Consider the following 13,547-nt stretch of genomic DNA (forward strand, 5'->3'; position numbering starts at 1 on the left):
AATATATTTCAACCCACTTGCCACTCCACTGGTATTACATGTGTTCATTACATGTGTTCAAGATTCCAGTACCTTACTGGGGGTCCCTAGGAGAGACAGATGCTGTTCCTCATGGAAGAAAGCAAGGAGAGAAGAGGAAAGAGCACATTTGTCTTTCAACATCCTGTTCTAAAGTCAGACCCATCAAATACAGGACTAGCTGGTGGTGATGATGGTGGTGTTTAGTCACTAAGTTGTGTCCCAGTCTTTGCAGCCCCATGGACTGCAGCCTGCCAGGCTCCTCTGTCCATAGGATTTCCCAGGCAAGAATACTGGAGTGGGTTGCTGAAACTATTGAGTTGGCCAGAATATTTGTTTGGGTTTTTCTGTAAGAACATAGGAAAAATCCAAATGAACTTTGTGGCCATCCCAATAGGGTTTTTTTTCACTTTGAAAGAAACAAGTGAAGCGAAGTTTAACACAGGGAATACAGCTATGAAGAGGCACTGTGTGGCTGATCACAGATGTCACTATGCTCCCTCTAATAAGAGGATAAGAAAGATCAGATTTAAGCTACAACAGAAGGTATTTGTTTGGCTTAGATATTAAGAACTTAAAAAAAAAAACAAAACTCTAAGGATTGTGAGTTTCTGAAAATCCGAATGTAAAGAATAAATTAGACCCCTAAAGCAAGTTTCCCAAAAGCTCAAAAATAACCCCTGAGCTTCTGAGAACAGTCTTTTCTATCTAGAAAATGTTACTTAGTCTTGCCCGTATTTAAAACAGCCACCTTCTCCCAACTGTACCTACATATTCCTGAGCTCCTCCTGTCACCTGTCAGACAAACACGGGTTTTTGCTGCTAAAGTACATTTTAAAAGTCCATCAACAAAAACGGTCATGAAACCCAAACAAACAGAAGTAAAGAAAGTTGATTTGTGATTAGTGCTTTTCTCTTTTATGGGTTGTTTCATATATTAGGGGGCCTGGATGGGCTTCCCTGGTGGTTCAGGCGGTAAAGAATCTGCCTGCAATGCAGGAGACCTGTGTTTGATCCCTGGGTTGGGAAGATGCCCTGGAGGAGGGCACGGCAACCCACTCCAGTGTTCTAGCCTGGAGAATCCCCATGGACAAAGCAGCCTGGTGGGCTACAGTCCATGGGATCACAAACAGTCAGGCACAACTGAGCAACTAAGCACAGAGGGGGTCTGGAGAAGCTCCCCTGCTGCTGAAACAAAACTGAACAGAACAAAGAGGTGCTGAATATTGTCTCATATTCTTAAAATAAAGCAGTGGGTTTAACCACGCTAAGAGGCATCATCAGATCAATTGTAGTCAAATAACAAGCAATCTTCCTCTTAAAACATTCATACATAGCAGAATACATACACATAACCACACACAAAGATGTCACCACAACCCTACTTCCATTCATTTGCTGTTAGAAATAGTCTAAAGCCCAGAAATACAGACTAGGTTAAGTCAATCATGGTATACTTCCACCGTACATACACAGTTATTAAACACTGAGTTCTGAAGAATTGTTAATTATGCTATAACATGGGAAAAGGGGGGGTCACAAGACAATATTTATGGCGTGATTCCAGTTTACATTAGAAAGGAAAAAAGACTAGAAAGAAATACAACATAATATAAACAATGGTTATGTCTAGATGCGCGGGTTTGGGGTGACTATTCTCTTCTTATATTTTGCTTTCAAATACAATGTTGCTTTTTATACAATAAGCTCACATTACTTTAACAATTAGAAGAATATATGATTATTACAAATATGTATTTAGGGACTTCCCTGGTGGTCCAATGGTTAAGACTTCCCAATGCAGGGGACACAGATTGGATCCCTGGTCAGGAAACTAATATCCTGCATGCAGTAGGCATGGTTAAAAAAACAGACGAATATGCATCTAAAGTCAGCATTGCTGGCCTAAAACAAAATGTTTGAATATTACTACCTGGCTCTAAACTACGAACTTCCACAGAAAGCTTAGAAGGAGGGATGTCTTCAGCTGCCACCAGCCAATCACTAGTCCTCATCCGTTTATATTCGACCTTGAAGGCAGTGATTGGAGAGCCCCCGTTCGCCCGAGGAATCCATGTGACATAGACAGACGTCTCTGACGCAGTGGAGATAGTAGGCCGATCAGGCGCCTCTGGGACTGAAAACGGAAACATTCATTTCGATAACCCTCAGCATCAGAGACAAGAATTACTCAAATGAACTGAAAGGGATAAATCCCAAACATCACTTTATTAAAGGCTCTTCACCAAAACTCTTCCCAGAGTTAATAACATTATGACTTTCTTTCTGTCCTCTGAAAAGTTAATGTGCAATGAAATAGAGGAAGTAGCAGGAAAAGTGAGATAATTCATAAACTTGTTAAGTATCTCTGAAAGTCTGAAAGTTAATGAGTATGATCACTGAGGCATGCTAAAACAATATAAGTAATTATTATTTGGTGCTTCAAGTCTGACTGTGGTAATAATTTACAATAAATTTTCAAAATGATGTGTTATTTAAATGGTTTTCTTTATCCAACCGAGCTATAGAAAACATTCAGCCAACAGTCTACAGATTGTTCTGTTTATTACCTATTATGATCACAGCCTGTCAATAATCAGCAATGTAGCTATTACTATTATGTTAAGTATCTTAACACACTTCAAGGCTACAGGAATGCTAGTCCAAAAAACAGACTGCAAGCAGTAAATAGAGATAAACTGAAACAGTAAAATCAATACTGATAAAAATGGGAAGGGAGAAACACTGCTCAGGATGAAAGCGGGAAGACAGATTCACAGTTAAATAAAGACAAGTGTTATCAGGAAACGGATGATCCACGTGATCATCCACGTGAACCCAACACCTGGCAGCTCTCGGTTAGCATGGCCAAGAAGAGGGATGCCCCAGCCCACAGACGAGACGGTCTCGATTCTATGGCAGGAGGAAACCTCAGGAGTAAGTTCATCAGCCACTCAAACTGTGTAGCCAACACGTGTCCCTAACTGCTGGCCAAGCAATCCGGTGGTTATAACTGGCTTCCCATCTGGTCCCTACAGAGAAGGGTGCTGACAGAAACAACCTGGGCTGTACGACAGTTCGGAAGTCGTGAACTGCCACCCACTTTACAGCAATCACCTGTGAGCTTTTCCAGAATGAGCTGGTTATCAAGACCGACTGCCCTTCCACACGCTAACTGTCATGTTTCTAGAGCTAGAACAAGGAAGACCAGCTCTGGACCAGGGTTCCATTGTTGTTGTTTTAGTTGCTAAGTCATGTCTGAGTCTCTGCAACCCCATGGACTATAGCCTGCCAGGCTCCTCTGTGCGTGAGATTTCCCAGGCAAGGATACTGGAATGGGTTGCCATTTCCTTCTTCAGGGGATCTTCCCAACCCAGAGATCAAACCCATATCTCCTGCACAGCAGGTGGATTCTTTTTTTGCTGAGCCACCAGGGAAGCCCCCATGGTTATATTACTTCAGTGAATTACTCAGGAAGCCCTGTCTCTGTCTAGCCTGGGTCTGGCCTCCGCCAACACCCCTCTGTCTCAACATCTCTTCAATCTGAATACAAACACATAACAAAATAACGTTGCATATGGTGCCTGTATGAAGGAATTTGTGGCATTTTGAAAACAAATTGTTTAATGGATGAAAAGATGAACACATTCAAAGCAGGCAACTTGGCGTGATACTTACTGTATTCCTTTCAAGTTAGAAAGCAATGGAAACAGAATGAATAGAAGTTAGTGAATTTCTCTTTTAATACGAAGATAACAACTTCCTCTGTTGATTCACATGAGGTTAAAACTCAAAGAATACCACAGACCAAGCAGAAAAAGGACATTATTAGGGGAAAGTCCCTAAAGAGAAGAATACCATCAATACCTAAAAGAAACAGCATGTGAAAGGAGATAAAGAGTACTGCTCTTGGAGTCTAAGTATCTGACTGTGGACAGCAGTTCCACCACTCTCTGGGTGATCTTAGGCAAGTTCCATAACCCCCTTGAGTCCCAGTTTCCTGATTTGTAATACGCTGATGCTCCCTTCCTCACAGGGTTATTGTGAAGATTAAATAAATCCTTTCTTTATGGTTATCTCTGCTTGGATAACACCAAACTCATGACTGCCAGCACAGAATCCATAACCTTCAGCAACAAATTCTTATCACCTATCTTGGTAAATGGTTCAAGTTGCCCAAGTCACCATATTTCTCACTTTCACTCAGTGAGGATTCAGTTCCCTTCGTCTCTTGTCTGTGTCCTTCTCCATCCACACTGTCACTGTCTGTATTTCCAAGCCTCATCTGATGCCACTCCCCTGTCCCACCTCTAAAATCCTTCAGGCTTCTTCACAGCTTTTAGGGAAGACTGAATCTTTAAGGACATCAAACAAGGCAACTGCTTTCCTACCCCACTGTAGCATGATTCCCCACAGCACTAAATAAAATCTCTGAATCTCTAAATGAAATAGAACATGTCCTTCATCTGTCTCTGCATGAGAGGTCTCTGCCCAGAACTGTTTCTCCTGCTTCTTCATTCAGCTATAACATTCTTGCCTTCGAAGCTTAGCTTAGGGAACATCTCTTATTGCCAGCCACTGGGCCTCATTCCTATCAAGTAAGTGATTTAGATAAATCTCTTGTGAAATGTTTGATTCCAAAGTAGAATCAAAACCATCGTTGCTGTCTATCTTCCCTGCTATATTGGTATTGGCTTAGTTGTCTGCATCATCTCCTATACTGTAAGCCTCTCCAAGGGCAAGATTCATTTGATCTCTGCTGCTCCAGCATTTAGTACTGCGTGCCAGTTCATGAGGTTTTTGTTCTTCTGATCTCAGAGGCGAAAGGACTCAAGAAAAAGCAGCTCATGATACTGAAGATACAGAGGCATTCCACAGAGGCATTCAAATGTTATGACTTGCTTCTGTCTGAGACCAACTCATGGAAGACTATAAAAATAGGCAAGAGAAGCTTGAAAATTCTTAGAGCTCAGAAATAAAATGTTAAGCCTTCCCTAGATCACAAAAAGCACATTATGTTGTAACGGGAGAATTCATGTATGATTAAATACTAAAAAGAAGTCTTTTAAAAATCTTATTGCTATGACATCTAAACACTCTAAGATCAACATGACACAACAATAAAGCTGAGAATGACATGTAATCATTCAATAAAAAACTAAGTCATACTATAGGTACCGTGACATATTTTGACAAATCATTAAAAAAAAAAAAAAAAAAAAGTCAGATGTTCAGGGTTCCAATGTAAATTTGGTTCCCACGCCAGAGAGGAGACAGAAAAATCCTTTTTGTGAGTTATAAAAACTTAGTATCATAACATTTGAAATCTGAGTTTATTCCTTTGAATATCAATCATGGTACTGGGTATTCAAGATTTCAAATTCAAGACATTTTAAAATGGTTGAAATAAAACCGAAAAGAGTTATATGGTAGGATATAATTTGAATAATAAATATCCTGTCCCACTCCACCCCCTAATAACCTGAAACAGGTTACATTTGGAAACAAATAGAATGAATAAGTGAAGAATCTTCTCTTTACCTCCACTATGCCTAGAGGCATCTGTGAGTACCACTCCGAAGTTGTCTGCAGCCTCTGAAACAACAGGGCGCTTAGGGATGCCCACAGGTGGAGAGGAGGCCTGGGTATTTTTGGATGATGCTGTTTTCTCTAGAAAGGTATAATATAACATAATACAATACAAGTAAGCTTCTCTGCGTAAGTTAGAAAAGATACTATGAAACTCAACTGGCATGTAAATATATGAACTTATCTGTTACAGTGTCTAAATTTAAAATCTACACTGTAATTACTTAGCTAATATAAGGAATTAACTTGAAAAGGTACTTTGTCTTTTCCTAGTACCTATAACAAAAATGTGTCTCTCTTCACCAGGATAGCTTTAATCTACACACATAAAAAGTGACACAAATGAAAAGGCCAAATGACTAAAGGTTTTCAAACTATTCACCCACTTTTATTTTTACTGTACATATTTCTTAATTCTGATGCAGAAAATTCATTATTTAAGAGCTTCGGTTAAGTTTCTTCATGTGAAAGCTGTCATGCTGTTTTAAAATTTCAAGGGGCAAAAAATGAAATTGAGTGATTATTTTAGAACTGAAATACATGCTCATTATTCAGTATTTGCAGGTCAGACAGTATAAACAACTAAGGACTAATTATGGGTAATAACTCAAAATACATTTCAAATAAGAAATACTCACTATTTTTCTGTCCAGACATAGTCATTAAATAAAAGGATCTTTTTCAAAAGTCAATAGACAATTTCTTTCCAATCATCAGAACTCCTTGCCAACACTGTGCCACACCAAAAACTCTTGTATCCAATTCCTGTCTCTGCTCATAGAAGTCTTTTTGTTCACTTATGGCCAACCTGCGATGGCGTCTTTTTGAAACTGCTTATTTTATTAATTTCTTTATGGCAGTGCTGGGTCTTTGCTGCTGTGCAGGCTTCTCTCTAGTGTGGCGAGTAGGGGCTACTCTGTAGGTGTGGTGACTTGACTTCTCTTGTTCATGGCTCCAGGGCACACAGGCCTCAGGAGCTGCGGTGCATGGCCTCAGTAATTGCAGCTCCCGGGCTCTGGAGCACAGGTTCACCAGTTGCGGTGCATGGGTTTAGTTGCTCCGAAGCATGTGGGATCTTCCCAATCGGGGACTGAACTCATGTCTCTTGCACTGGCAGATGGATTCTTTACACTGAGCCACCAGTGACACCCTGAAATGGCATCTTTCCAATCAAGCTACCCTCACAAACTGGGTGGGCTCCCCCTGTAGCTCAGTTGGTCAAGATTCTGCCTGCAATGCAGGAGACCCGGGTTCGATTACTGGGTCGGGAAGATCCCCTGGAGGGAGGGCATGGCAACCCAATCCAGTATTCTTGCCTGGAGAATCCCATGAACAGAGGAGCCTGGCAGGCTTACAGTCCATGGGGGTCTCAAGAATTGGACATGACTGAGCGACTAAACCACCAGCACCACCCTCACAAGCTGCCCCACAGAAGACTGTCCTCTGCATCTTGTCTTGCCTAGACCATGTCAGATCTGGTCCCTCCCTATCCCTTTGCCCTCCTCCAATCTATCCTTACCCTACAGTCAGCATGGCCCTATAGCCAGCATTGAAACACACAAGAGGCAGCGTCACAACTCTGCTCAAAACTCTCCAATGCTCCCAGTTCACTCAGGGTCGAAGTGGGTATCCCTGCAGGTTGGACAATGTGCTGATGATCATCCATCTCCCTGAGCATTCTCCCTCCCCACTTACTTTACTCCCATCACTGTGGCCCCTCGGTGCTCCTTGGAAACACCAAGCACACCCGCTTGCTATCCTCTCTACTGGGATATTCTAGCCCCTATACTCACATGGGTTTCCACACAGCTCCTTAAAGTTCTGCCCTGCTGTCAGCTGCTCAGTTTTCTGGCCACCTGTTCAAGCTGTGACAACCGCTACTACCCCACGTGCTTGCCTGCTAAGTCGTTTCAGTCGTGTCCGACTCTTTGTGACCCTATGGACTGTAGCCCACCAGGCTCCTCTGTCCATGAGATTCTCCAAGCAAGAACACTGGAGTGGGCTGCCACTTCCTCTTCCAGGGGGTCCTCCCGACCCAGGGATCAAACCCACGGCTCTTAGGTCTCCTGCATTAGCAGGTGGATTTCTTACCACTAGCACCACCTGAGAAGCCCACGCTACACCCATCCTTAACTTATTTCTCTTGTTAACACTCAACACCTACTAATGTCCTGATAACTTATGTGTAAACTTCTCCCAACTAGAATGGAAGCTCCATGACAGCAAAGGAGCATTATCTATTTTGTTTACAGCCTGCCACTGAGAAATCATTAAGTAAATACTAGCTGAACTGAAATTTTGCCTTGAGTTGGCATTTATGTATATGTCTTACCTTTTTTAGCAAAGTAGAAGCTCTATCAGGATGGATCTTGTCTTGATTATCCTTGTTTTCCCTGTGTCCCTTACCCTAATGCCTTACCTATCATAAGCTCTCAAAAATACCTGTGAAATGCTAGATGGACTAGAAGAATGAAAGTGAAAGTGAAGTCGCTCAGTCGTGTCCGACTCTTTGCGACCCGTGGACTGTAGCCCACCAAGCTCCTCTGTCCATGGGATTCTCCAGGCAAGAATGCTGGAGTGGATTGCCATTTCCTTCTCCAGGGGATCTTCCCAACCCAGAGATCGAACCCGACTAGAAGAATACAACCATCTAAACGTGGCCCCAAGAGGTACTATAATAGGTTTCTTTACTAAATTTATATATAAGAAACTTTGCTACCCTAAAATGACACTGATTATTAAAAAGTGACATCAATACAGCCAACTCCCTCCTCTTAAGGAAGATTATACACACCTTTGCTGGTTCGGAAGGTGAGCATGGCAGGCTGTCCTTCCCCGGCGGCACTCCTCGCCACCATCAAAACTTCGTAGAGACTCGATGGCTCCAGTTCCGTTAAATGGAGCTCATTCTCACTTCCTGGGACTCGAACTGTATGCCAGCTTCCCATGACACCAACACCATCCTCCAGCTACCCAAGCGAAAACAAGGCATTTTTCAAAAATGGAGACATAGGGCAGAAAAACCTTTCCATTTCAATTGGATAAAAACTACAAGTCCTTCAATTCCAAAATGAATCTGGGGAAGCGATGCACCATCAAAAGTGAAAGAGACACAGTGCCTCTTCCAATTAAGAACTATAAGGTGACCTGTAGTGAGAAGTTTGGGATTCTCACAGTTTTTTAAAAAGTCTACTGCTCATCAGCTGCCACTAACTTTTGGCCTCAAGGAAGTTACTTGATTACCCAGTCATTTCCTTTCCTGGTAATGGAAACGTTGCTCCTTTCCTACTGGATTAATGGGAGAATTAAATAAATAAACAATAATATGTATTAATGATAATATATAATATACACAATACCTGGTAAATCACAGTTCATGTTCACATCTGTATAAATTATGCAATTATGCATTATATATTTCTAACAGTCTTGCTTCGTTTTTTCATACTGTTTATTGAGTTGAAGGAAAGAAAAAGAGATCCAATCTGTTATGCCTTCATTAATAAAACCAAGAGCCAACATTCATGGAAGTTTCCATGTGGACAGGATTACCAGTGAAACTTCCTTCATCTAGAATCATCAAGTTAAAAACAGTGAATAAACTTCCAAGTATCATTATGTCAATTTTTCCAGATATTAAAAATATTACTGTAGGGGGAGAAATGGAGTGGGAGGCTGTAACAGCAGATGTAAGCTTTTATACATAGAATGGAAAAACAACAAGGTCTTACTATACAGTACAGAGAACTAGATATTCACTATCCAACGATAAACTATAATGGAAAGGAATATTTTTTAAAAATGTATATATAGGAATAACTGAATCCCTATGCCGTACAGCAGTAATTAACATTGTGAATACTATACTTCAATTAAAAAAATACCTAAAGGATAAAAAAATATTCCTATTAAATGATGGATACCAAAACATCCTGAATATAGACAATTATTTCAAATACGAGTACATCTCCTCCCATTTCATTTACTAATCTCATTAAACAAAGAGGGGAGGATTTTCATTTTGTTTGAATATAAGCCTGTGGATAAAAAATATCATCTGAAAAATCAATTGAGACAGACCAACGTTTACCATAACAAATAACCAAACAATGAAAAATATTAATACAATTAGGAAGACAACTGGAAATGAAAATATTAATCAGAGAGGATAATGGACAACTTTGTTCAAACAGTGGTTTCTAATAAGAAATTGCTTCTTTGCTAAATAAACTGTCTTCTGCCACTTCACAGAGGGAAGGAATTACTTTTTAAAAAGCGGTTTATAAAGCTTTACACCCAAGGGGTTAAAATGTTTGATTAAAAAGGTCAGGAAGCAGGGAATCCCTGGCAGCCCAGTGGTTAGGACTTGGGGCTTTCACTGCCAGGGCCAGGGTTCCAAGCCTGGTCGGGGAAATAAGATTCCTCAAACCCCAAGGAACGGTCAACAAAACAACTGTCAAGTCACTCAGTTCTTAAAATCCCAATCTGGGGGAGGTTATCTGTACTTTATTCTTACTGTCTTTATAAGACTGGTGAACCCAGCATGACTGCTGACTCTCTCCCAAACCCATTGCCCTGGCATACTCCTGCTCTGCTTCCTGCCACTTCACAAGTGTGAAAGATGGTAAGCACGTGTTACACACAGGATGCGGGGATGTGAGGAGAGAAAGGTCATAAACGGCAAGACATTACCTTTCGATACTTCACGAAATAGGCATTGATGGGCAGCCCGCCGTCCTTCCCTGCCCTCCAGACCAGGTTGTAGGTATCTGGCATGTGTGTCTGAGGGGGGCTCAGAATGATGGGGGCATCAGGGACAGAGGTGCCACTAGCGTTTTTCTCTGATGATGATTCCTTGGCACTGGAATGTTCTTCCACCGGAAATGAGCTCAATAACCCAGTTTCTGAATCATCACCTTTATCATTCTGAGTGGGATCAGAAGATGTGACTATTTCTGCTTTGGTGTCTGTCTCAAAAGGAACTGCAGAGAAAGAAAGAGGAGATTGAAGAAATTCATCATTTCAGGGTCTCTCACACATTGTGCTGTCATCTAACACAATGTTAGCACAATTTGAGCCCTAGTAGTTAAAACAGGTAACATTTCAACTTATAACTCGTGGAGACATCTCATCTCCAGTTGCTATTGCTGTCATTCAGTCACTAAGTCATGTCTGACTCTTTGCAACCCCATGGACGGCAGCACACCAGGCTTCCCTTTCCTTCACTGTCTCCTGGAGTTTGCTCAAGGTCATGTCCATTGAGTCGGTGATACTATCTAACCATCTCATCCTGTGTCATCCCCTTCTCCTCCTGCCCTCAATCTTTCCCAGCACCAGAGTCTTTTCCAAGGAGTCAGCTCTTCACATCAGGTGGCCAACATATTGGAGCTTCAGCATCAGTCCTTCCAGTGAATATTCAGGGTTGATTTCTTTTAGGATTGACTGGTTTGATCTCCAGTAGCTATCTACTACTCACGAAGGAGCAAATTAATTTTCTGAAAAAGCAGTTCTACAATGCAATAGTTTAGTAGCTAGTACTAGCGCTAAGTTGCTTTAGTTGTTTCTGACTCTTTGAGACGCTGTGGACCACAGTCCACCGGATTCTGTTCAAGGGGTTCTTCAAGCAACAATACTGGAGTGGGTTGCCATTCCCTCCTCCTGGGGATCTTCCCAACATAGGGATCGAACCCAGGTCTCTGATGTGAAAGGATGCTATTTTCCCCTTCTCTACGCTAGCAGTCCCTCTTTTACAACAACAACTTGCTAGTACAACCTCTGAAGATTTTAAGTTGGCAAACAATGAACTTTTACTCTAATTGGTAAATGAAACACAATGAGTAATGCATTCCCTTGGGGACAAAATAACGTAAGTAGCAAAGAAAAGATCAAGAGTTAGACCATTACCTACTGGGTAGCTAGTCCCCAAAGGTCCCTTAGTATCAGCACCCTTGGGCAGTCCCCTCCTATGCTGAATCGGGCTACCCGTGAGTGGCTGTAACCAATGCCTAGCCCAGGAGAGACTGTGGTCTTCAGGCTTAAGCCTTAAGAAGGTCTGGCACACCTACCAGAGCTCTACCACATACAGACGTCCCAGCTAGCCATGGAGAGAAGTGACCAGGGAAGGGACAGAGGGAGGAAGGGAGAGAAATGGAGGGGGCGGGAGGGAGAGGAGGGCATGCGGGTGGAGTCCAGCCCTCACAAAGATGCCACACGTGTGAGTGGAGCCACTTCAGCTGTTCCAGCCCCAGGTGCTCTCTGATTACAAAGGTCTAAGAGACCCCAAGCAAGGCCCACAGAATGGCCCACTTTATCCAGTTAACCCACTGAGCTGTAAGATAATAAAGGACCTGTTAAGTTGTTCATCAGATATAACTACCCCCAAAGATGGTTTTTCCAGTAGTCATGTATGGATGTGAAAGTTGGACCATAAAGAAGGCTGAATGCTGAAGAAGTGATGCTTTTGAACTGTGGCGCTGGAGAAGACTCTCGAGAGTCCCTCGGACAGCAAGAAGATCAAACCAGTCAATCCTAAAGGAAATCGATCCTGAATATTCATTGGAAGGACCGATGTTGAAGCTGAAGCTCCAATACTCTGGCCACCTGACGCAAAGAACCGACTCATTAGAAAAGACCCTGATGCTGGGAAAGACTGAAGGCAGGAGAAGAAGGCGAGAACAGAGGATGAGATAGTTGGGTGGCATCACCGACTCAATGTACATGAGTTTTCGAAAACTCCAGGAGACGGGGAAGGACAGGGAAGCCTGGCATGCTGCAGTCCATGGGGTCGCAAAGAGTCAGACATGACTGAGCAACTGAACAACAGCAACAGCTGAACAACTTAACACCTGGGCTTCCCTGGTGGCTCAGATGGCAAAGAATCTGCCTGCAACGCAGGAGACTTGAGTTCGATCCCTGAGTCGGGAAGATTCCCTGGAGAAGGGAATGGCCACCCACTCCAGTATTCTTGCCTGGAGAGTTTCAGGACAGAGGAGCCTGGTGGGCTACCATCCACGGGGTGGCAAAGAGTCAGACAAGACTGACTGCATGCAACATACAGATAACTAACTGCCTCGACTATACTCGGAAGACAAGTCCTAGACAAGAGGGAGGAAATGAAGCAAGGCGAGCAGAGGTAAAGGAAGAATTTACTTGTTTCCTTTCTTTTTTTTCTGGATACAATGGAAGGCTGGCTTAAGAAATTGCCAGTCTATATCACGGTAAGCCCAATAAGAAAAAGGCAAATTCCATAGGATATCACTTACATGCAGAATCTAAAATATGACACAAATGAACTTATCTGCAGACACAGAGAACAGGCTTGCAGTTGCCACAGGGAAAGTGGGGTGGAGGAGGGACTGACTAGTCGCTTGGTGTTAGCCGAGGTGCAAAGTATTATATATATAATAGATAAACAAGGTCCTACTGTATAGCACAGGGAACTATGTTCAACATACTGTAATAAACCAGAATGGAAAAGAATATGAAAAATGTATTATATGGATAACTAAATCACTTTGCTATACAGCAAAAATTAACAAGGCTCTGTAAATCAACTATCCTTCAAAAATTTTTTAAAAACTGCCAATCTAAAAACCGCCTTAATATTCACTACTAAGAGTGTACAGAATACATAGAGGAAGGTAAAAATAATTCATTTGTGCTGAAAAAAATAAATAGGTCGCCTACACCCAAAAAGAATTACAGAGCACATATTACGTGCTCAGCACGGAGCCAGACGCTCAATAACCATCATCTCACTTAACTCTCAAAACAACATTCTTAGGAAGATCGTAATACTTCCATTTTACAGATGAAGAAATTTGGGTTCTGAGAGATGAAGCGACAACAGCTGGCAGAAGAATGTTAGTGGTGCTGCCGTGAAAAAACGAGAGAGCAATTTATGAAAACAAATAAACTGCCAACACAATAAAACCCAAGCA

At 42.1% G+C, this 13,547-nt stretch overlaps 1 protein-coding gene across 1 annotated transcript in view; it reads right to left on the reverse strand.

The window, feature by feature from the left end:
- CDON (cell adhesion associated, oncogene regulated) overlaps positions 1–13,547 on the reverse strand; it is a 70,598-nt gene that overhangs the window by 40,391 nt on the left and 16,660 nt on the right. The window contains exons 8-11 of the mRNA XM_052662063.1: positions 10,300–10,589; positions 8,402–8,576; positions 5,560–5,688; positions 1,952–2,155 (exon numbers count right to left, since the gene is read on the reverse strand). Coding sequence (XP_052518023.1) covers positions 1,952–2,155; positions 5,560–5,688; positions 8,402–8,576; positions 10,300–10,589 — 798 coding nt within the window. The remainder of the gene's footprint in view (positions 1–1,951; positions 2,156–5,559; positions 5,689–8,401; positions 8,577–10,299; positions 10,590–13,547) is intronic.

The sequence above is a fragment of the Budorcas taxicolor genome, chromosome 25 (assembly GCF_023091745.1).
Source record: "Budorcas taxicolor isolate Tak-1 chromosome 25, Takin1.1, whole genome shotgun sequence".
Lineage (NCBI taxonomy): Eukaryota > Metazoa > Chordata > Mammalia > Artiodactyla > Bovidae > Budorcas > Budorcas taxicolor.